Raw genomic sequence first — 24,464 nt, 5'->3', positions numbered from 1 at the left:
ACGGGGCGCACCCGCCCCAGCGGCCCCACAGCCGCCCTGCGCCTCTCGGCCGGCGGCAGCTCCCCGCGCCGCCGCCCCGGCGCCCCGAGCCGGCCGCCGCCTCGCCCCTCCGGCATGTTTTAAGCCCGGCCCTGCCCGCTCCCCTTCGGGCTTCCCTACCCGCCGCCGTCGGGTCCCGTCCCGCTCGCCCCGCTCCGCTCCTTGCGCGTTCCCCCCCTCGCAGCGCCGGCGGCTGGGGGGCCGCGGGGGCGGTGGGCGCCCGCGGGGGGCGAGGGCAGAAAAGCCCCGCTCGGCACCATGGCGTCCAGCTATGCCCACGCCATGGACAGGCAGGCCCTGCTGCCCGCCCGCCTCGACGGCCCCGCCGGCCTGGACAATTTACAAGCCAAGAAGAACTTCTCCGTGAGTCACCTGCTGGACCTGGAGGAGGCGGGCGACATGGTGGCCGCCCAGGCGGAGGAGGGCGGCGGCGAGCCCGGCCGGAGCTTGTTGGAGTCCCCCGGGCTGACCAGCGGCAGCGACACCCCGCAGCAGGACAGTAAGTGCGGGGGCATCCTCTCCTTCCATCTCTCGCCGGGGCGCCGGCTCCGAGGGGGCTCCGCTGGTGCTCAGCCCGGCTTCCCCCGCTCCCCGAGCCGCCCTTCCCCGCCGTGCCGGGAGTGCCGGCGGGGTCGGCACTCACTGGAGTGTGAAAACCCTTGTTTTCCCCCAGCCGCGTCCCGGGAAAGGGGCGAAATGCCCTTCGCCACCGCGCCCGTCGGGTCCGGGGCCGTGGCTCCTGCACCCTGCGGGGAACCGGAGAGCAGAAGCGGGCAGGATCGGGCCCACGGGCTCGGCCCCTCGTCCATTCCTTGCCGGGGTGGGCTGAGAACGGCGCTTGGCTGGACGGGGCGAGGCGCTGTGGGCGCTGAGCCTCCATCCATCCATCCATCCGTCCGTCCTGCCCGTCGGAGCGGGCACCGGCACCGTGGTTTGCGGGACACCGGGAGGCTGCTCGGGGCTTGGATGGGGTCCGGACGATTATCCGATGCCCTGCCGGGAGCGCCGGGGCTCGCAGAGAGCCCGAGGGTGCGTGCGGGGCTCCCGGCTGGAGCCGCATTCTGCCTCTCCCCGAGCCCCGGTTTCCCCGAGCCCCGGTTCCCCCGAGCCCGGCGGGCAGGGCAGGGGGCCGGAGCGGTCTCCCCGGTTCCCCCGAGCCCGGCGGGCAGGGCAGGGGGCCGGAGCGGTCTCTGAGCTGCCCGGCCTGAGCAGTCCGAGCTCGAGCAGCCGTGACCCGGCCAGCCCAGCGGCCGTGGGCAGCGGGATGGGCGCCGGCTTGCGCGGCGTTTCCCAAGCGCAGCGCTGTCAGAAAGGTTTAGGTTACTATGTCAGTAACCCCCCTTTAGCCGCTCTCTGCTAAAATAATTATATCCCCGGCCGCAGGGAGTTCCGTGGGGGTCCGGGCTGGCCGCGGCTGCGAACACGGGCTCGCTTCCGAGGGAGCTTCCCGGCGAAAAACGGGGAAAAAACAACGAAACGAAACGAAACGAGAAGCGAACGAAAATGCCAATTGAAATTTTCGTTCGCTTTTCGATTTTTTTTTTTGTTGGTTTGATTTTTTGGGTTTTTTTTTTTGTTTGGTTGTTTGGTTTTTTTTTCCCCGCGGGAGCAACCTCCGACCCTCTTTTCCCCGTGAATCCGAGTTTTCTCGGTACTCCGAAGGAAACCGAGCTGGGGAAGCGGGAAGCCTTCCCAAAAGCAGCCGCTCCTTGCAGAAGCGCCCGTGGGAGCGCCGAGCTCGGCCGGGCCGGATGCGTTCCCGGCGGGGAGCATCCTCCGGGAGCGCGCTCGGGATGGAGCGAACGGAGCCGCTCCTCTGCTCCCCCGAGAGCCGATCCACCGCCGATGGGACATGGCTTGCAAACATTTCCCTTCCCAGGGCCCGAAAACTACAATTTCTGGCTCTAAAGGTGTGTATTTTATGTATTTTAATGGGGAAAACAGCGATTGCGGCTGCCCCCGATTCAGCTCCGTGTGCCGCTGGAGAATCCGCTAGATATCAAATGCAGACAAGTTTTTTTAACTTCTGCTCTGTACTCAATTTAGTTTATCATATTTTATTTGGATTTACTCCTGATGTTGCCGTTTTCCAGCTGCGAGCTTGGTCAGCATGGGAAAGGAGAGCTGCGTTTCACCAATACCTTACTTTTAAAGCATGAAAAGAACCCCCCCAAAAAAAGTAGCCCAAGAGCTTGTTTTCTAGCCAGCACTGCTGAGCAGGGACCAAACTACCACTTCAAATAATTTGGAAATTCTCTGAATGCTGTAAAAGTTTTAATACCGTTGCGGTGAATTAGAAAGTTTTAGAAGTATTCTAAAGTAAGCGACAGCAAAATAAAAAAAAAAAAAAAAAAAAGGGGAGAGGAATAAATTCCACCAGGTTTACTGGGCAGAACTGTCATCTGGGCTTTCTGGGTCTCTCATGGATGCATTTAGCACATCCTGGGAGTCTCCGTGCCTCAGTTTCCCTACCTGCTGAGTGTGTCCTGTGAAGTGTTATACAATCCATGCAGCAAAAGGACTGTGCTGGAGCTAGGAAGTGCAACAGAGGTAGGAGCTTTTCTCGGTGGAAAATGAGAACTGGTTCAGTGGAAAAGCTAACACAGGGCTCCATGCTTTTAAATGAGAAAAGGTAAAAGCCTTTTGAAGAAATTGTAAATTTTTCAAGAATCCTAAAAATGTTCTTCCAACCTGAAGGAAAATCAGCTGGTTTGCCACTGATTTTTTGTTCCAAGCTGAAGGGAAAAACCAAATTATCGGTGCTGTTTTTATAAACAAAAATTTAGAGAAGTAGTTTGACACAGAAATTACAGAAGGTTTTATTTGGATGTTTGAGATTGAAGTAAATATTTCACCACTGTTTTATTTGAGAGAGGTTCAGGATAAAACATTTCTCTTATTAAAAAGAAAAAACATTCCTGGGAGTAGCTGTGGTTGTAACACTTGCAGGGAGAGCTGTCCGTGGGTTAAGGAGCTGAGTTTGCAGCAGTGCTGCGGAGCTGTCATTCTTACCAAGTTCATTCAGCTCCTCGCTCTGAACACCTCACCGTAAAACCTGATAAATATCAGGGCAAAAAGAAATAAATAAAAATCCCTGCCCCTGCTGCTTAGCTGGGAAAGCTTTGCAGTCCCAGTTCAAATTTGTCACAAAATAACCTGTTAAGATAAAACCAACTCTTGCTGTGTTAGCGCGACTTTCGCTAAGTCAGGCTAAAGCAGGGATGAAAGTGCAGGTCCCAGCTGAGCTGAGGGGATCCCCAAACTTTCCAGAAAAGGCAATGAGCTCCTATTGCATTTGTGCCTTTTGAGGGTGACAGAAATCTGTCACTTGCCTGTGGGCTCCCAGAGCTTGTGGCTCTGGGGTAATTCTCAATTGTTTTGTTTTTTTCAGATGGGTATTTTTGACTTCTGCTTTTTTTTTTTTTTTTTTGGTTGTTTTGTTTGAGGCTCACAGTTGATGGCTCATAAAATGGTGTGGAGAAAGCATGAACAGCAAAAGAAAAATAGTTATGCTGGGATTTATTTTGTAAGAAGTGAATAAACCATGCTTCAGTCCATTACATGCTCAAGTTCTGTGTTTTGAGGTTATTGCTGTCCTTTAGTCTCTCTTCAGTATAAGAATGCTGATATATACTCTCTTCAGTATAAGTGGCTGATATAATGTCAGCCACTCAGGTGGCTGACGTTATATCAGGCTGATTCACAATTAAAGCTGGACACAGGCTGCCTGAGTCCCCCCATGATTTTTTTTCTGTCCCAGTGAGCATCATGACCCCTCAGTACTGCTGTTCCTTCTCAAGGAAATCCCAAAAACCCTGCTGGGACAAGGTGAGTGAGTTCCTCTGCTCAGGCAGGTCAGGCAGAGCATCGGTGTGGCTTCAGCTCCTCTGCTCTGGCAGCAGGTCGAGGAAAGGCTTTTTCAGCCTTCTCGCTGTTGGGTGATGGGGTTCGTCACCCCAGGATTTCACACAGGTCAGAAATAGATGTTATTTCAAGAAAGGACTGACAAATCCAGGGAGGGCTGAGGATGGCTGCTCACTGCAGCAGTGTTTGGAGGCAGCGTCCGCCTCAGGGAGCCACCAGTCACAGGCTGGAAGGATGAGCTGGGGCAGAGATCTGTCCCTTGCTGCCGGGGCTTAAACCCTCTGACTGCTGTTCCTGGCTGTCTGAAACAGCATCCTGAGCTGGAGCACTTTGGGTCTGCTCCCACATGGCTATTCATTTTGCCTTAATTGCCTCTTTTTAATGAGAACAAGTGAGGTTGCCGCAGGAGTAAAAGAGTGTGTCTAAGTACTGAATTGTCTCTGCCCCTGTGCCTCCCCATCCTTCAGAAAAAAAAAATACGCCTTTGTAAAAAGAGGTGGAAAAGCTCTGCCACTGCTTGGAAATGTGGAAAGCAATTCCTTGGGCTGCTGAGTTGCTGAGGATGAAGGTGAGAAGAAGCGCCTGGGACATCCGCAGGGTTTTCTTTGCAAGCCTCTGCTTTACCTTGGAGTACTGAGCATCTCTTTTGTTAGTAAATTTGTTAGTAAATTACAGCCCTTATTCCTAGAAGATGCCGAGTCCGTAGACAGGGGATGTACAACTGATAGATAGAAGAGGGAAAATTGACTGAAACTCAGGAGTTTTCTTCCTGTCTTGTCCTGCTGAAGGACCGAGAGCCTTGGGGCAGCAGCTGATGTCCCCAGGTTCCAGCGGGGTGAGTGCCTCAGTCTTCACCAACAGCAGCAAATCTTCCTCAAAAAAGTCTCTCCAGAGTTCTCCTCTTCCAGAACCCGATGTAGGAAAAGCCAGGATCAGATCATTATTGTTTGTATGTTGGAGCTTATTGTAAATTATCTGCATGAAAAACGCAGTTCTTTGTCGGCAAAATCTTTTGCGCGTGCCGGTTCTCCTGCGCGTATCCTCAAGGCTTTGAGGAGAGCTCGCTTGACTAAAGCTTGAGTAACAGATAACAAACACCAAGCAGTTGTTAGAAGTTTGATTAACTCCTTTCCATTTATGTTCCTTGGGCATATCTATCTAATTTTGGCCTCAGGCTGGCAGATGCGTGGTTATTGCAGCGAGTATCGCAGTGTCAGATATTTTTCTTGCATCCCTGAATTCTGCAGTTTGAAGTGGGAAAGAGTTTTGTGTTTGTTATGTAAATTTGTGCAGCTTCTGGACAAAGACAGAAGATGGAAATGTGGCTTTGTCACATATCTGGAGTCTTAAAAAACAAAAAGGCACAAAAATAAATGAAAGTGGTCAAGGTAGTGTTATTAACAAAGGAAAAAGAGCCATGTGAATGTAGAGGAGGGAGCTGGCTCTGTTTGTGACTGCTTTTCCTTTTGAGGGGTGAAAAGAAACTTCTATTTGTTTGTGAATTTCACTTTTTTTTTTGATCATAATCAGTTTTGCTTCCTGGTTCTCATGGTCTCATAATTTACTGATGGTATTTGTGTTTTCAATCCATTCACTCAGAGCTTCCAACTTTTTAATTTGAAAAAGATTTTGCCGAAGGTTTTTACTTTCCCTCCTTCCCCCCTTAATGTAATGAAAACATTTCCATGAAAATTAGATTTTGAAATCTCTCATAAAACTGAAAGGTTTGGTCTAAACTGCTTGAACGCTTTTAATGAACATCAGCTTTCTGTCATCTGCACTGAGTTTCCACTGCTAGCCGGTCTATTTTCCATCTTTTTGATGATGTATAAAGCAGTGATTGCATGGGAAAATATTATCTCAGGGTTAATTTGTACAGGCCTTACTCACACGAGCACTGCATGTGATTCAATGGACCACTTATGTGTGTGCCAGTTGATGAGTATTAGTGTTTGAAGACCTGACCAGCGGCCTTGAGTCATGCAAGAAAAGATATTTTTTTCGGCCAGTGGAGTATTTTTGTGCGGGCATGGAACGGTTTTGCTGTCTGCAGTTGGGAGCTCGGTCCTTTTGCCTCTCGGCAGAAGTGCAGAGTGCATCAAAGTCTGTGATGCGAGGAAGACTGAAAGGAAAAGAGCAAGAGCACGGACAGAGCAGAAGCAGGAGGGGCTGGGAGAGTTGGGTTTTTGACAAGGCAGGCACAGAATTGCAGGACTGTCATTCCTTCGGGGGTGTATTTTTATTTTTTCCCCCGGTAACCGAGTTTACTCCCATGGTTTTTGACACCACCAGAATGACTTGATGGGATTATAGGTGTTTATTCCTGGTTGCGAGTTGTTTATGATATATTTAATCGTTTTTGAAACCCATATTAAGTAGCCCTGAGGGAGCTGTGTTCCTGCTGGGCCTCTGTTGCATAATGAAGTACATCACGAATATTTACCAAGTGTCACAGTATTCCAGATTTGGGCCTCTGTTTCTGGGGAGGATGAATCACTGCACTGCTGGTTCCCCACCCTGCTTGCCTTTCCTAAAGGAGGCTTGGATTTTGGGGTGGATTATGGAGATTCGGAGTGAGACTCATCACAGTCTGTCTGGAGGAGCTGTTGTCCACGGCTCTGATGTTTGAACTGTCCTCTTGGCTTTACACGCAGGGTACAGAAAGGCTTCATCTCCTGCTTGGGTGGTGGAGCAGGTTTTTAGTCTGGTTCCTCCAAGAAAAACCTGTTGTTTGGTCGCTGCATGTGGGAAATACCTTCAGAACCTGCTGGCTGCTCTGGTGGGAGAGCAGGCAGCTCAGAGGAGGGGTGAAATCCCAGCAGGTTTTATGGCAGTCTGGAGGGCATGAGAAGGATGGCAGCAGTGCCTCCTCCTGAGGGGGAGATGCAGCAGAAACCCAACCTTTTACTACCCACTGGAAATCTCTACACAGGCTCAGTGGAAAGTCACACATGTAGACGTAGGTGCCACCAGCCGTGCAATGTAGGGATTTGTCCTTTGTTACCCTTTGGTTGGGACAGTTTTCCCATTGTTCAGGGCCAGCACAGCTCCCAGAGCTCCTCAGCACCTCAGGGGCTTTTCAGCTATGATTGGTTTTATTGAATTCCAGAATGGTTTGGGTTGGAGGGGCCTCCAGTTCCAGCCCTGACACCTTCCACCATCCCAGGGTGCTGCCAGCCCTGTCCAGCCTGTCCTTGGAGACTTCCAGGATCCAGGGGCAGCCCCATCTTCTGTGGGCAGCCTGTGCCAGGGCCTCACAGGGAAGAATTCCATCCATTTCATTCCTTAACTGGAGATAATTTGAAGTTTTTCACGGCCCTGCTCACTTTTGTGTTGTAAATGTAGGTTTGCCCTGGAAACCTGTGCTGTGTTCCCAAGCTGTGTTTCCCTTCCTGCACTGTTCCTGCTGGGCCCAGCTGATCTCTAGGGATGGGAGCTCAGCAGAGCTGCCCTGCCTGCCTGCTGGCACTTTGGGCAGCACTTAAAGAGAAGTTTCTTTCAAGTGAGAGTGTCTGGAGGATTCTGGCTGAGAAGGGAAGGGAGCAGTGGTGCCGAAGCTGAGGGCCACCTCCTGCAGTGGAAAGCCTGGCATCTGCAAGGATGAGTCTGTGAAGGCCAAGAGGGAAGAGAGGCCTGATGAGCAAGCCAGGGAGCATCTATTTCAGCTTACATGGCGTTCTGGGCTCCTCTCTCACCTTCAGGGGCTGAGAAAAGGTTACACCACTGTTTCAAGCACTGTCCCAGACAGTCTGGATTTCATACGTGCCCATGTGAAGTGAGCATTTGCCTTGGGGTGGCAGCCCAGGACATCCTGGTGCCTCGTGTTCCTGGAAGGGAAGGTTAGATGAGAGGCAAAGGGAGCCAGCTGCGCTCTTAACAAATCACTACATCCTATTGCAGCATCCAGTTCATATTCCACCCAAGTTTTCCCCCATTCTGGCTAGAGAAATTTTCCTACAGGAGAAACTCCAGCCAGTCAGCAAGACTGCTGGGCAGGGCAAGCATCCAAAGAGACGCTCAAGATCTGGCTGGGACCCTCTCCACGTCTTGATGAGCTGCTCAGGCAGCAGAACTGCTTTTGCACCAAGAGCTGGAGCTCATCAGCAGCTTGGGGACGCTGCTTCCTGCTCTGAGCCCACCAGCAGATGAACTTCTCCTCTGGCCTCCCTGACCAAAGCAAAATCAAAGTTCCCCGTGGTCCTGCCAGTCTGGGGCAAGAGGGAATTGCCAACAGCAGCTGCTGAGTGGGAAGGCGTGGAAAAGGAAAATGGAATCAGGCTCTGAAGAGAGCAGCATGGCACTGGGATCAAAGCAGGGTGCCCAGTGCTGATGGAGCAAGGGTGGGTGGCTGCAGAAGGCAGCATCCAAGCAGCTGCCAGCCCTCTCAGTATAGGTGTTGGAGCTATGAAGGCTGAGTAGGTTTTGAGCTCCTGGGGGCCTGGAGTGGTGTGTCTGCTCTGGGGTTTGTTCTGCTGAGTGAGTGGTGGGAGAGCTGGGCTGAGCTGCAGCCAGTGTGCCAGCAGGGCCCTCCAGACCTGCTCAGTGCCTCTGGAAATCATCTTCTTTTTTGGAAGTGTCACTAATATGATCCACATTTGTTAAAAAAAAAAAAAAAAAAAAAAAAAAAACACCAAAAAAACAGGGATGCTTGCAGCTTTCAAAGAGCTGTCACTTCTCCCTGTGTCAGCTCAGCTGCGTTGGGGCTCGGTGGGGATGGGTTGGACTTAAAAGGGAAAAGTGCCTGAGCCATAACAGTGAAAACAGAGTGTTAATGCTCTGGGGCTGCTGCTGCAAAGGGCTGGCCTTGCTGGTGACTCTGCAGGCAGCTGCTGTCCCCACAGGGCTGGTTTCCCATCGAGCTTTAGAGCACCCTCCCTACCTTGTGGCCCAAAGTGCCAATTGTCCTGCCAGCAGCCTCGCCTCTACCCTGGGTGGAAGGCACAGAGCAGGGGTTTGTGACTCCAGCCCAGAGCTCCTGCTTGGGATGGATGGATCCTGAGAACCAGGAAGGCTGGAGACCAGGCTGTGTCCCAGGGAAGGCTGGCTGTAGGCACGGGCGGGTAGCGCTGCCTGTCCAGTGCTGAGTACTTGAGCTTGTCAGAGCAATTGTGTTTGTGATTTTGCACTGAGGGCGAGGGAAAAAAGCTCTCAAGAGCAGCCCAGAGCCAAGCTCTGTGTTCTGGTGCCATTACTCTGACTGCTGATGGGACTCTCCATGCAAGCTGAGGTGGTAGTGGAAGCACAGCGTGGGTTTGAGGCACACACACACACAGGGCAGCCCCCAGGCAGTGAGGGCTGCTCCATTTGGGAGAACTCTAGGGCAGGTTTTTAGGGTCAGGTGTGTGCTGGGAGCAGCCAGCTAGAAAAGGTTTGCACCCAAAATCTTAGCTGGAACAGAAGGGCTTTTCTTCCTCCAAACGTCAGACTGGATGACCCAGCCCGACTTTTGTTGCTTAAATACACCTTTGTGTGTTGGCCACAGAATCCTGAGGTCTGTTTTACTCTATGCTCCCTCTCAGGATCACCTTGCCATGCCTCAGTTTTCCTACTAATATAACTGGGTACAACAACTGGGCCTTTGGAATTTTCTGGCAATGTGTGTTATGTAACAGCTTGGCTTAAACAGTAGTTTGGGAAGATTCTCCTCCTTCTGCACCATCCCCAGCAAACTCCTATTTCATCTGCTTGTCTTTGTGGAGTTGGCATAGAGAATATGCCTTTCCAAGACCTGGAGTATGCTCAGCAAGGTTTGTTCCTGCAGGGAACCCACCTGATGCTTGGATGCTCCTGAGTGCACCCCATGCCCTTGGGGCCAGAGCTGTTTGCTGTGTGAACCCACCTGTGGGCTGGGATACCTTTCAGATTTAGGTTTTTGCACGTGGATGTGAATCTCCCGAACATGTTCAGTGCCTGGGCTCTCCACAAGCCCAAGGGATGCAAGGAGCAGCACGTGCTGATCAGCTGGAAGGTCCCTGGAGTGTTTGGTGGCAGGCAGTGAAATTCCCAGCGGCTGGTTGGGATGGTCACACTCTTTTTCTTGGCTACAGCCTGCTCTTGATACTTGGCCAAAAAAGATCGTTACTTACAGTTTGTTTCATTTGGAAAACTTCTGATACGTGTCATGGAAACTAGGAGGACTGCTCAGGAATAAGTGCTTGCAGCACTATGCTTGTTTGTGATTTGTTTTTCATTGTTTCTCCTCATTTTCTTTTCTTTTTTTTTTTTTTAATCAACTAATCATTAAAAAAAAAACCAAAACAATCACCTGTGATTTAGGAGCGGGATCTCTCATTGTAAATAATAAATTAGTGTCAGGAGACCAGGCAGACAGAATGGTTGATGAATATCCTGCAGGCTGAAAGTTGTTTATCAAGCCTGTTTGAAGACTTATGACTAACAAGCTCATTTACAGAGCTTGGAGTCTGTTCATGAACCGTTCTCCAGCTGGGAGGATGTGGGAATCATCAGAAAATGTATTCACAAGTTACTCGATCATTTAAAAAAACGATCAAACAAACAAAGACTGGTTTTTGGAAGGGAACTGTAAATTCCTCTTTCCCCCCAACTGGGTTTTCTGAGGCATTCCCGTTAGGAAAATGCAGGGCCTAGAGAAGAATGCAGAACCCCACGTCCTCACTAATGGCCTATTTTGGTGCAAACCCTCCTGCTCAATGCCCTGCCACCAGCCAAGCCCTCCAGCTGTGGGGAGCTGCTCCCCCAGGGGTGGATCCATCTCGTCTCCACCAGTGATTCCCAGTAGAGAAGTTTGGCTTGCTGGGGGAAGAGGTTGCCCATGTTCCTCTGGTGAGATCACAGAGATTTCCCCATGTCACAGTGCAGTGTTTCTCCCTGGAAAGGAGGGCAGCACGGGATCTGCTGGTGTCAGGGGGGATAAACAGGGAGCAAAGAGGCTCTGTTGGAGTGCTGTGGATCCATGCCTTTTGCAAATCTGCTTGTCTGGCCTTGGACCAGCTCTCCTGCTCAATGCAGAACGCCACATCTTTATGAGAGACAGAAGTTTTTCACCCCCAGCTTGTCCTACAGCTTTGCCTGGTTTGTGGGGCATCCTCTCCCTGTGCTGCTCAGCCTTGGGGAGGCCTCCAGGTGGGCTCTGTGTGTCAAGGAAGGTGCAAACTGAGTCAGAAAGAGTCCAGAGAAGATATAAAGAGAGCTCCAGTTTAAAAGGAAGGAAGAGGTGCTCAGGCTCAAGTATGAACTGAATTTCAAGCCCACTTACTGCCACTGCAGATGTGAGGCAGTAGGGAAATCATCCCAGGTCTAGAGAGGATAAGGAAACCTTGGAAGAGACTTCAGTCACAGATGTGATGGAGACAAACATGTCAAGGAATAAACAGCGTAGAGCTCATCCTACCTTGGGAAGGGAATCCTCCCAAATTTCAGCGGCTGCATGACTTTAGTGGGGACTTGTTTAATCCTGAGATTCATCTGTTCTGGCCAGCACAATGGTGCTGCCTCTGCATTTCCCCCACATTCCAGGCAGGTTGCTGTGCTGTGCTCAGCTGGGATGCCTGTGGGGCAGGAGGCACCCATCAAGCTGAGTGTGGATGGGGAAGGGTCACAGTCACGGGATGGAATGATGGAACAGAAAAACTGGGATGTGGTTAGCAGGAAAACCACCCCAGAAAGCTGCCCTTCATCAGTCTGGATGGGTTCACTTTTGCCTTTGTGCATTTTGTGTGTTCCTCTGACCAGAGAGAGCCGATGTCTGGCGGAGGTCACAGCAAGTGAAGGGGATGCCTTGTTCTGGGGGGGTTGAAGAACTCTGTGTGGAGCTGGCTGCTGAATCCTGGTTTTCTTGCTTTGTGATGCCAAGCTCCCTGTTCTCCCTGCCTCTCTTGCTACACCCATGGTGCTGCTCCCCAGGAATCCTCAGAAGGACTTTGCTCTCTGCTCTGCTTCCCTGGTCTCCGCTCTGAGTGGGAGCACTTTAGATTGTGTGAGGAACCACTGCCCCTTTTGGGCCATGCAGTGGCAAGGGTTCTTCCAGACACTTGGGATAGTGGAGTGAAATCCACGTTTCTGTGACTTTCTAGGTAGAAGTCTTTCTCCTTCCTCTCTTTAATCTATCAGAAAAAGGTGGGATGAGAGCCAGTGGCTGTGAGCAAAAGCCAGACATGCATTCAGAGGAGGTAGGAAACACATTTTTTAGCTGTGAGATGCTGTGTAATCACTAGAAATAACTCCAAAGGAGAGCACTGGCTGCTGCATCCATGAATGTCTGGAAGCCCTTTTGGAAGAGCAGCTTTTGTCAGGCATGAATTATCAGTCTCAGCAGTGGGGTGACTGGGTGAAATGCTATGGCTGAGTCTCCCACAGAAACTGAGGAGCTCTGGGCTCTGGCTGAGGGACAGGAGATGTGCTGCGCGATCCGATGTCAGGGATGTTCCTGCCAGGAAATCAGAACACAGGACCAGATGGAGAACACAGATCCCCTTGGTACGAGTCTGTTTACAGGTTTGAACCAAAACATAGCGAGAAACACAACAGGAAAGCAATGTCCTCATCTCTGATCATAACTCAGGCCCTTATGTGAACCAGCTGCCACACGGTTATGGGACAATCCCCTCTCCAAAATCCCACTGTTAGGAATAACAGAGATAGGAAAGCCTCTGCAGGGCTGTGAAGGGCAAACATCAGCCATGGGAATAGCCCAACTTTCTCTTGTATTTCAGGACCTCTTTGGAGTTCACTGCAGCTCTGAATGCAAGAGGCCTTCACACAGTTGTGATTTCTGCTATTCCTGGCCAGGTTGAGGCTCTGAGTGAGCAGCTCCTCCTGTAGCTGCAACCCTGCCAGCTCCAGGAAAAATGAGGAAAACAGGGAGAGCTGCAAATCTAATCAGTGGTGGGAAGAGGGATAAACGTGCTCAGCATCCTCATGCAGAGCATCTCTGAAGTGGTGGGGTGAGCTCCTTGGGGGGGTCAGAGGTGGCTGTGCAGGGCTGGCACCAAGGGAAGGGAGCAGAAGGGTTTGCAGGGTTGGGATGATCAGAGCAGTCGCCCATCCCCTGCATCCACACTCTGCTGCACATTCAGTTGTCACCAGCAGGGAAAGAGCTGCTGAACCAGGAATGCCCAAAGAGCTGCAGAAGAGCAGCTCTTCCAGGAAGGTTCATAAAACAAAGCCTTCATGGCTGGTTCTCTGCTCCACCACTGAGCCCATGGCATTGGGAGCCTTTCTCCACCTGGCTGCCATGGTCATTTTCCAGCCATGCTCGGTGTTTGTGGACATGTGGTCATGGATGTGCTGCTGGCCAAGGAGCACAAGTCATGGAAGTTTCCAAATGTGCTCTGTTCCTAGAAGGGACATTGAGTAAAAAATGTGCCGAGAAATGGTTTGGCAAGTGGTTTGGTTTGGAGAAATTACGCTTTCCTTCAGTATGATTAATAACGGGGATGTGGGGGAAAGATCAAAATAATCAAACTGCTTTAAAACTTTGCTAGGCTGAGCCATGTTCAAAACTCAGTCTGGGTGTGAAAAGTCAGGTGGTCTCTGAATTTGCCCCAGATCCTCCAAGCAGGATTCAAGCTTCTGAATCAATGCTGGTGCCTCCCTAAGCACATGAGACCTGCCCCAGGCAGAGCCATGCCTGCAGCTCCAGGGTGTTGGCTGCCACCACGTAGTGCCCACGTACATCTCGTTACATGTCACAGCTGACACAGGGACTGGGAGAATCCTGTCTGTCCTGCAGGGACCATCCCTGGAGACCACCATCATCTTTGCCCAGGTCCTTCTGGAAACAGGGTTTTTCACCTTGATGATCAGGAGGTACCACAAGGTAGGAATGGGAATAGGATCATCCTTAACTCTCTGTGATTTTGCTGCAGGATGTGCACTGGCTCTTAATTCTGTTTTGGGGCATCTTCTTTGTAAAGAGAAAAATTCTTGCACACCTGGTATGCAAGAGAGAGGCGAGTACCTCCTGGGGAAAATGCCCACCCTGCCTGAGCCTGTCCTGTTGCTCGTTTTGAGAGGGTTGAGATGATGCTCGACCCGCTGGTGTCAGGGATGTTGTTATTAGCTGACAGCAGAAGCTGCTGGGGAAGCAGCACTGGTCTGTCCTCTAACAGTGTTGACAATCACAAGAGCCAAAGAGAAGAGAACCTTCCTATCTGAAAATGTAGCCCAGCACTTCTCAAGTGAATCGCTTCTACATCAAGAAATGCAGACCCCGTTCGAATGCAGCAGGCAGAGAACTTCTGTCAGTTCTGGCTGGATAGGGGAAGCCTTCTCGAAATTGAAGCAATTACGGAGAAAGCAGATGCTTTGGGTAAATACTTTGTTTCTGTGTTTCATTTAAAAGTAGCATCTAAGTTGCAAGAGGAAAAAAAAAAAAGATATTTTATAAGCCTCCAAAAGGCAGGGTGTCTCTTAGTTTGAAATCTCTTTTTTTTCTCCCGGATTTTGCGTGATAGAGCTTTGGAAGCCCCGAGGAAGTCAGCTCTGAACAGGCTTTTAAAATGGAGAGCTGGCAACCATGGGTTGGTGCCAGTGCCCCGTGCCCTGCGTGCTGGGGCAGGGATGGTGCTGCGGGAGATGTGGGAGATGCAGAGGGGCTTTTCTGCTATTCTGGTGCCATCTACTGGCCCGAGCCCACAGGAAGGTCTGTGGCAGCGGGGACTGGAGCACGGATGGCCGGGGTGGGGTGGCCAGTGTCCCCCCAGAAGCGGGGAATGCATTCCCTCCCTGCAGGGCACGCAGGTACAGGTGATGCTGCACTCCCCATCGTCTCCATCTCGGCTTTCTTCACAATCAGTAGTTAAAAACACCAAAATCTGGAGCTTGGTCTTCTCAGTCAGCTCCTCCAGTGCTGGTCTTACCAGGAAGGTGGTGGGGAGGGGTTATGTGGAGGTGGCAGTGGGTGTCAGTGCTGCTCCTGCCACTCTGCACCTCCAGGGATGCCCATGGAGCAACCTGGGCTGAGCTCTGCTGGCATTTTCCTTTGTTCTGTTAGAGCAGCAGTGTAAGACTCTGGGTTCTTGTGTCTTATAAAAGCTTGGGCTCACCCAGCTGCTTGGTCTTTTCTGCTGACATTAATAATCTTCTTTCCTTTTACTGAGCCACCAAGTTTTCAAAAAACTAATAGGAGCTGAACTGACTTCACGATTTCTGTTCAAATGGTCAAAACATGGTTGAAATTGGCCAATTCCTCAAAAACTGCCGTGAGATCAGAGGCAAAGAGCGCGTCGCATTGTAAGCATTTCCTCTGGCAAGCCAGTTGAAGCCAGCTGGGAAAGCTGGGCTGCCCTTCTGGAAGGCACCTCGAGGGATTTGGGATTTGAGGGCACCGCCTGCTCTCCGAACACCCAGCTCCTGTGGGAGGCTGCTGTGAGCTCTGCCCCGTGGCTTCTTCTCCATTGCTGCCTCTCTCCTGCTTGCCACGCATTCCAGGCTGGCTGGGCCTGAGGAGAGGATGTCCTTATGTCCTTCCTCTCTGTTGTGGCTGCTTCAGAGGGCCAAGGCACAGCTGGCCTTGAGCTCAGCCAGCACAGGGAGCAGGGAGAATGGGAAGCCAGGAGAGAGGGACAGATCTTTGATAGGGTTTTCCAGCAGCTTTTCCCTCTTGTTTGATTTTGCAGTTTAAGGGCAAGACACGCAGCAGGAGATGGCGCAGGAGCAGCATCTCTGCTCGAGCAAACAGGAGGCATTTCCCCTCCTCTAAGCCCTTTGGTTACTATCAGTAGCAACTTCTAAAGTGTTTGGGTTTCAAGCCTTTGACATTTGAAGTCAAAGCCATTTCTGTGTGAAAACTGGAAGCATGGGGAGTAGGTGGAAGTGAGACAGGCTGGTCCCATAACCGGGGCTGCCCGCTGGGACAGGACTCCTCAAAGCTGTCTGGGCACTTGCAGGGATTTGGTGTTGTTTTGGGGCAGCCTGGCCCATTTCAGCCAGTGTTGGTGGAGCTATGGGGCAGATCTGTGATTAGGGTGGCAGTGGGCACCCTTCTCTGTGGGCATGGCTCTGGAGGAGTGCAGCAGCAGGGCTCCTGAGGCAGGCACTGAGGATGGGACACCTGATTTTGGCCATAGGCCGGCAGGTAACGAGGAAAGGGTACAACCCATGCCCAGGACTGAGGGTTTTGGTGTTTTATCACCTCTGTGCCCAGGTGGTAAATTCCATAAAACTGCCAGAACAACTGAGAAACAAATGCCTGACCAACAGAAGAGGTTTGTGGGAGAAATCTGTAGTTTCTATCACAGCCTGGGCTCAGCAAGCAAGAGGACTTGAAGTCAGCTCTGCATAAATTATAATCTTTGGGAATATTTCAACTCCCCTGAGCAGAGTCCTGTTAGCCAGAGCCAAATGTAATACTTGTTTTAGTAACTCATCCATCCTTCATCAGGGATGAGTTTTCCAGCTTAAAAGGAGATTTTCATCTCCAGCTCCTGTAACTCTTCTAATGCTGGGACCTGATTTGGTTGAAATGCAACTTGGGTTTACTTTGTGTGGAGACTTGGGGTTTTCTTCCTGTTGGTTTTGATTCAGGAAAGTGTCTCTGTTCGTCAGGGGGCACTTAAACCATCTGGTGAGTAAAAGCAGAGTGCGAGCTGGGAGTGGTCGGTGCATCCGCTGTGAGCTGGGCAGGATCCGTGGCAGCGGATGACAGCGGTTTGATGCGCTGCTTCCCGTCAGAGGTTGGGAAATAAAACAGGATTCCGGGACACTCATCTGATGATGTTGGCTTGGGAGAGCAAATTTAAAAGGCCTTTTTTTTCCCCTAGAGGACTCCAGGGTCTGCCTTCCAGGCTCTGCCCTATAGAAATTGCCATCTGACTTGCGGACCGGGAAATGGCTGAGATTTTCCTGTGCATTGTCTCAAGTTGGGCGGTTCAGCCTTTAGTTCTGTGCCTGACTGGGAGTGGCTAGAGCAACACCTGGCTTTGCAGGAGGATTTAGCTGACACACTTCAGCTTTTAAAACAAAACAACTGACTCATGACAGGCCATTACTGCCAGGATGCCAGCTTTTGCCTGGTTCACTAAACAGAGTGCCCAGAGCCTTTATGGGAAGACTGTCACTACCTGAATGTGCCACGCCAGCACAGCAAGAGCAAAGCCCACTCTCAGCACTGCTGTGACTCCTTGAAGGATCGTGGCTTTTAATTATCTATTTTATTTTTATTTTAGGATTCAGATTCTGGGGTCGTGTTAAAACCTGAGCTGAAAAAAGCACAACTCTGTCAGTGCGTGTACGGCGGAAGGATGAGACTCAGCCAGCTTTAAGGTTAAAAAAGAGCAGAAGAGAGAGATGGCACAGCCAGTCTGGAGCCTGTGTCGATGCTGATCTCCAGCGGGGGCAGTAGCACAGTTCTGGGAGGATCCAGCTTAGGATGCGTGAATATTTAGGTTGGTCCTGCTCTGGCTGCTCCTGCTGTGCATGAACATCTCTGAGTGGCACAGCCATGGCAAAGCGCTCCCCAGTCCTGTAAAGACTCACAGACACACTGAATCTGAAGCCAGGTGACAATTGCTGGCCTTGCAGGAGCAGGGGTTAACTGGTGTAGTCTGGGTTTTACAGGTGCTGGAGTGGGCAGGCTGCATGCCACGGGCTGCAGCTGCCTGCAAAAAGGACTTGTTTTCCCCTTTCTTCTCTGTTGGTGCTGCACAAGTCCTGTGGATGGCTAAATCTCCTTCCAGGACAAGGTAGACAAAGGGCATCTGCCCAATAAACCCCTGTCTCTGTAGGTCTGGTGTAGGAAACAGAAAAGCTTTTGCCAAGCAGAGGGATGGGAATGTTTTACAGCTCACCGAGCAGGCTCCAGGTTTGTGGCAGGAAAACAGAGCTCAGGCTGACCTCTCTGGAGCCCCCCTTGAGAGCCAGGGTGGAGACTGTTTCTGGACTGTGAGAATCCCTGTCACTTTTTCCAGGTTAACTAAAGATAGCCCCGGTGCAGTGCAGGCAGCCAGGGATGGCCTTTCCCTTCCCCAGGCGTGCTCTCTCCTGCGTGCACTCTGCGTGGACAGGCATTCATCCCGAGCAAACACCAGCAGGAATTCCCAGCTCTGAGATCTTCTTTTCCAGGGCCTGAGTGGAAAAAAGCTTGAGGGCCTGAGGAGTTTGGTGGCAGAGCTCTTTCCTCCTCCCGGGGAGGTGGGAATAATCCAGGAACAGGGAAGGGAGGCTGCCTTTTGTCCTGGCTTGTGGCTGAGTTGTGCAGGATCAGGAGGTGATGCAGCTCCCAAACCTCGACGCTGTTGACCTCAGTTTATCCCATCTGACCATCCAGCCTGGAAGAATGGGATGTTTCCCTCATATTCCTCTTAAAGTTAACGAGCTGTGGGGCGAATGAGCTCGGGGTATCTTTGCAGCCTGCTTAGAGTTTAGCAGCCATCAGCTTAGCAAGGAACCAGCTCGCTGTGTCCCAAGCCCTGTGGCTGAGCTTGGCAGTGAGCTGGAGAGTTGAGAAGGATATGGCCAGTCCCAAACCAGGCAGCAGCCTCCTGAGAAGGGGCAGGAAATGCTGAATTCCCAATCCCCCCGCTGAACCGGCAGCTCGTGCCGAGCATTGTCGCCGAGTGCGCTTGCAGCGTTTTATGGGGAATAATCTGTTGTCATCAAAGCCCCTGGCAAATTCCATACTTTCTGCAGCTGATGCTAAATAAGTCTTTTGAAGGTTGTAATTTCTCGTTTAACCGATGCCAGTTGCGAATACTTTGTGTTGAGGAATAACCCCTTAGTGCCAAATAAAATACAGTGGAAGTCTGTGGCGTGTTTTTCAGGGTATTGTTAGTTACAGCCCTCCTGACAGAGCACATTCTATGCTGAAGATAAATGCTTGGGAGTCTCTTGCCAATTTATGTCCAAAAGGGCTTTTCTTGGATGTCCTCCTCTCTGTGGAAAATGCTTTTCTGTTTTTCCAGCAAACATTTAATGAGCTGTGCTTAAAAGAAAAAGAGGGCCTATTTCAGGACCAGCCCGTCGTGCTTTAATTCTCTCCCAGCTGGTTTGGGTTCTTTGGGTGCTCTGATCTTTGTTACACCATGCTGCATGGCAGTGGGCTTTGTGTAGCAATTTGCATCTTCCAGGACCTGCGTGGGGGATGTTTCAGTGCACCCAGCACCACTCTGAGTGTCCCTCGAGCCTGGGATGGAAGGACATTTGCAGCTGACCTGTACCAGAAAACCCAGGCTCTGTCCAGGTTGCAGGTACAGTTGTTGGCACATCAGGATGCTGATGGATTCCCATGAAGGAATTGAATTCAATCTGTGGTTCCAGGGGAGCCTGGAAAGTTGGTGTGAGTGGGATGGGCTGTGGGGCCACTTGGAGGACATGCCCACAGGCACCTGGGCTAGTGATGGCCCGTGGCCAGGAGCCTCTGGTTGCTCACAGCTACTCACTGGTTCCAGCTCAGCATGTCCAGAGCCTGGCTGGGCCCTGGGGCTGGCCAGAGAGGGTGTTCAGCTGGCCATCCTTGGTCCCCTCTTCTGGGAGGTGTGTGGAGAGCTGCATGAAGGAGAGGGAGAGGGAAGAAGCCACCTCTGACAGGGAACCACCTGCACACTTGCTCACGGGACCAGAGAGGTTGGTGGAGATTTCCTAAGTGAAGTTGAAAGCTCTTGAGGTTTCTGTGAGCAGCCAGGAGCAGCTGAGCTTTCTTTCCTAGGGATGAGGTGGTTTCTGAAGTCCCCTTGAGGGGTGCTGCAGTGAGGCAGAGAGAAAGCCCATCCCATGGATGCTTCTGTCTAAATCCAAGTCCCAGGTGTGGGATCAGTAGGTCAGTGAGGCTGAGGGAGGGTCTGTAGTGCAGCAGTGGGGTGACCTGAGGCTCTGTGCACTGCTAGCACTGGCAGTGGCTGGGAAACGGGGCTGCAGGACTCACCAGCTATCACTTGTGCATGCAGCTGAAATGAAACAGCTGCTCTGTGTTCCTTTATACCACACACTGAAAGTGGTTTCATTACTTGCTGCTATTTTATTTTCTCTGCTGTGAAGGTCAACAGCGTGAATGTAATGCCAGTGCATCCCACTTGGGATTTATTTGGAGGTGATTCGTTTTTTGTCTGCACCCCTCTAGGCATGGGGCTGCTGCATGTGTTGTGAGCAAAGAGACAGTCCACCTCTACTCCAGGGCCATATGGAATTTTCATGTGCTTTTTGACCTACACTAGCCCTGGCACACCTTCCTCTAGCTTGCTTTGAGGACCTCTGAGGGTGGAGAAATTGTGTAACTCACACTAATCACCCCTGCAGTCTTGAATCTGGTGGAAGGTAATTTGCTTATTTCAGGTCGGCTTTGATGTGGATGGGTTTAAATCTGCACTTCTATACGGTGTTAAATGTGGCCTTGAGGCTAAGCTCTCTAAATATTCTCAAACATTGTTTTTCCAGTGAAAAACATCACCTAATTCCCAAAGGTTTTTCTGAGTAGTATTTTGATTATTTGGAGAACATTTTTTTCCTACATTTCCATCGCAAATCATATTCACATATCAGTGTTTCTTGGCTTAAAAATACTTGATACCCGATTTACTTTATTTTTACTTTAGTTGTTAGCAAAAAAATATTTAATGAAATAATAAATTATTTTGCCAGAGGGTTGATAAAGAAAATCTAAGATTTCATCCTGCACGTATGGAGAAATCTGTTTAAAAACTTTTCATTAAACATAATGGCATTTCTGGACATGAGTAACACGGGGAAGTTTGAAAAAATGCCCATGCTAACAGGCTGGGGGACAGGAATTTGCTGTATTTGACAGGCTGGATGTGAGAAGGATGCAGCACTGCAAATTCGGCAGTGCAGCCTTGCCAATGTGTCTAGACAGCCCATCTCTATGGGGGAGAGAAAAGCTTATTTCTTGGAGCTGCTCCAGTGAGACCAGACCACTTCTGGTCTCTTTATCCATGGAGACTTTCCATCCAGGCTTGGGGTTTGTGCTGAGCTGGCTCAGCCCTGGTGGCTGATGATCCATGTGAACTGATTTCAGAGAGCTGTTCAACCTTTTGCTGGTCTTGAGGTGCTGCTGGATAGGTGAGGATGTGGCTGGTCTGGCAGTGGATGTGATTCATTAGCTAGAGGGCTTAAATTGTGTTAAATTTTTGCTAAAGCAGCAGCAGCTTTCTGCTAACCCTACACCAGACCAAAAGGGGGGTTTTGTGGCTGAGCTATCCCACGTTTCTGCACAGGACCCCTAAATGATTCAATCCTCCAGGTTAGAGTATCTGACATTTCAGGCAGATGAAGGCGAGGAATAAACAGGTATCCTATAATATATTCATCACCTGGAGGTAAAAATTATTGCTCCACATTAAGGATTGTCATTTCCAACATATCCTTTGTGGGCCTCAATTCACGGGAAGTCTCATAATCATTATTTTGCCTCCTCTGCTGGGAGCTGTGCTTTTCAAACTGCGGTGAACTCTGGAAAGACAGGGCTTTTCATTCTTCAGCTTTCTGATTTCAGATTTCTGGATGATTGTTCCACTCTGGCAAGGAACCATTCAAAATACATTCCAAAATATTCATCATTCCAGCAGGCTAAGAAACATAAGATGTAGCAATTTATTAGCTAATGTGAAATGCATTCGCCGTCCAGAAGAGGCAGAGGATGAAGAGGGGTCTGAGCCTGATTTCCCTTTGCGTCCTGCAGAGCTGGGGTGTGGAGCATCCTGGAGCCCATGGTTTGTCCCATCTGCCTTCCTGTTTTGCTGGATGTCCCTGTGTCCAACAGAAATCTCCCAGACACCAGCAGCAGCCTCTTTGTCCCTTCTCCTTAGAAGAACAGGTTTTCACTGTGGACCTGGGAAGGAGAAAGTTGTTCAAAAATGTCCTACATGCTCTGATCCCTTTGCCTCCTGCAGCAACTGTTAAGGTCCTTTATCCCCCACCCAAGGAGTGTGCTCCTGGTCGGGATGCTCAGCCCTTGCAAAAGGCAGGTGGGCTGGATGCTGAGAGCCAGGCTCAAGTTATGTTATTTCTGGACCTTGGATGCCATCATTTTTCCAGTTGTGATCAAGAGGGACCCATAAAATCCATTAGCAGTAAAAAAAAAATGGATTTCTAAGTAAAGCTTTGCAGCGGCTCCAGTCCAGTTTGCTCGGGAAGGGGTGGTGGTGGTCCAATTTCCTTGAAACACATTTGTACTTGGATGCTAATGAAAGGGGAGCACAGCCTTTGGAGAGCTCGTTGCCGTGTTCTCGCCGCCGTTCTCGCCTCCCCTGCTCCTGGCCCGTGGCGCCCTGTGGTCCTGGCACAGCCCTTCCATGCCATGTCCTTTGCAGTCCTGGATATTCCAGGAATACACAGATGAAATATCCATTGGGAGCAGTGTTCCTGCCTACTAGGGGAGCCAGCTGGCATGTGCATCCCACTGGTCATCATCAGTCTGTTTGTGTAGGTCCCACATAGCAAAACACCCATGCAAGTGAATTTCCAGATCCAGTCGGGATGGCTGTTGGATAATGGCACTTCTCAGCAGCACAGTGGGGACCTGGATGAGCAGAGACACTCATGGAGCCACTCAGCTTGAGTCAGTCTTTCCCCCTGCGAGGAGCTTGCTGGGGAGTTTTTGCAAGACTCTTGTGGCTGCCACAGCATTTGGAAATGAGCCAGCTGAAATGCCAAGTGGTTCATCTGCAAGGGATATGTGGACTGGAAAAAAATCCCCCCCAAAGCAGCTCTTTTCTGTCTACACAAAAACCCTTTCTTTTTTCTTCCCTCACCCTCCTTTTTATTTTTGCACTAGTCAGCTTGTTGCAAAAATATCTGATTTTCCTTAGTTGAAAGCTTTTCTAGCTGAAGTTCATGACGATTTTTTGGCCACTTTTTCTAAATGCGAGAATAAATTTATTAAAAGCAGAGTTGCCCAGAGTTCAGGTGCCAGATCTTCGCTTCATGGCTTCCACCTGTTCGTGATTCACGGCGAGCTGTAGGTCTGGGGGATACATAAAGAGAAGGGGACACTAGGAAATTCCAGCAGGGGAGCAAGTGGAAATAATACCGTGTGGCTTTTGCATAACGTGTAACCCCACGGAGCTCACTTCAGGGGGATATGAGTGTGGAAAATAGATTAGTAACATGTCTGTCCTAATTGCAGTGGTGCTTGTTGCCGATGTCTTTGAGGCAGCTTGTGGGGTACATCCAGGTGGATGTAGATATTGGTCTTCCTGATGCTTCAGCCTGCTCCTGCATGGAAAGGGTTAACTGCAGTCCAGCTAACAGCAGTGGTGGCTCTGGAGGACACTCTGAGCTGATGTGCTGGTTTGGAGCACACCATGTGTGCATGAAAGGGAGCAGTGTCCCACAGCTTGGCTTTTCAAGTCTTTGGAGAAGGGAAGGGAAAGGGTACTGGACAGGAAATAAGAAATTTTTATTAAGGGTTTGTTCTTTTTTTCTGGAATGAACTGCGGCAGGGAGGGGATCAAGAACGTGGAGAGGCGTATTTAGGAGTGAGAAGATACCGATGGAGCAGGGCGGAGGTTGGGAAGTTTGATCTGTGCTGAATCGATGCCATTCCTGAGATGAAACATCAGGACACATGGCACAGGAAGGGGAGCTGATGGGGAGAGGTGTTGGAAGCCAAGCCCCTGACCTTGCAAGGCTGTGAGTTCACAGGCATTCAAGCACTGATCCAGATCTGAAACTGATACCTCAGGTTTTAGCTTTTATATTTTTCAGATTCTGTGCTGCTTTAGTGTGTGGGTCTGGGCTTCATATCAGGGGATGGGAGACAAAACAATTCCTTCTCTAGCTGGGGACCAAGGACGAATGATCCAAATCTCAGGCCCGAGAGCACAAACAACGTGGGCTGAAGAGAGAAAAACAAGCAGGATGGGACTGCATGGGCTAAAGCTGGAATTGGACAATGAACTCCAATGTGCAAATGGAGCAGAACTTACAAAAGTGGGAGACCCTGTGTGCAGTCATGCATTTTGTGATCATTTTGGTTCATCTTGAGGCCTCCTAATATATCCCTGCTTTATTCTGTATTCCAGCCTCTGTTCTAGGTCAGCCTTCACAGGGCATCAAAACCGGGAATGTGGAAGCTGTGGAGGCTGAGAGGCTCTCGGGAAGCTCTGGAGGTCACACTGGCACCGTGGCAGCTCAGTGCTGTGCTGGGACATTCGGGGTGTGACACTTTGGGATGTGGTGATGGGGTTTGGCCGGCACAGCTCTGCGAGTGCTTTCCCACTTCTCTGTCGGGGCTCGGGTGTCTCTGCAGCGTGGGGCTGATGTGAAGGGGGACATGGGGGAACTCAGCCCCCTTGGATCCCATCTCCTCCCGAGCCTGGTGCATCCACCCTGCTGGATCTCCGCCACGGCCTGGTGGTTTGGTGTCTTTGTCAGTTACAAAGTGCAGTCTCACAGAACACGATTTGCCGCTGGCAGGCTTTTAAATGCATGTGTTTGCTTTTGATTATGTCTGTTGTTTTTTGGGTTGGTTTTTTTTTTTTAAATTAATTTTCCAAGGATCAATGTGGTAATGCATATAAAAATTACAATATGTAAAACAAAGTATAAAAGCATACAAGGAATTCCAAACACATAACATACTGTGCCTTGGAGCTTATGAGATCCATACAGTGCTTATTGTATTATGG

At 50.5% G+C, this 24,464-nt stretch overlaps 1 protein-coding gene across 1 annotated transcript in view; it reads left to right on the top strand.

Moving 5' to 3' along the window:
* The window catches only part of PRRX1 (paired related homeobox 1), a 38,029-nt gene continuing 13,565 nt past the window's right edge, over nt 1-24,464 (top strand). The window contains exon 1 of the mRNA XM_072932906.1: nt 1-538. Coding sequence (XP_072789007.1) covers nt 298-538 — 241 coding nt within the window. The 5' untranslated portion in view covers nt 1-297. The remainder of the gene's footprint in view (nt 539-24,464) is intronic.

The sequence above is a fragment of the Taeniopygia guttata genome, chromosome 8 (assembly GCF_048771995.1).
Source record: "Taeniopygia guttata chromosome 8, bTaeGut7.mat, whole genome shotgun sequence".
Lineage (NCBI taxonomy): Eukaryota > Metazoa > Chordata > Aves > Passeriformes > Estrildidae > Taeniopygia > Taeniopygia guttata.
Note: the sequence above shows the minus strand (reverse complement) of the source record. Positions and strands in the feature narration are given on the sequence as shown.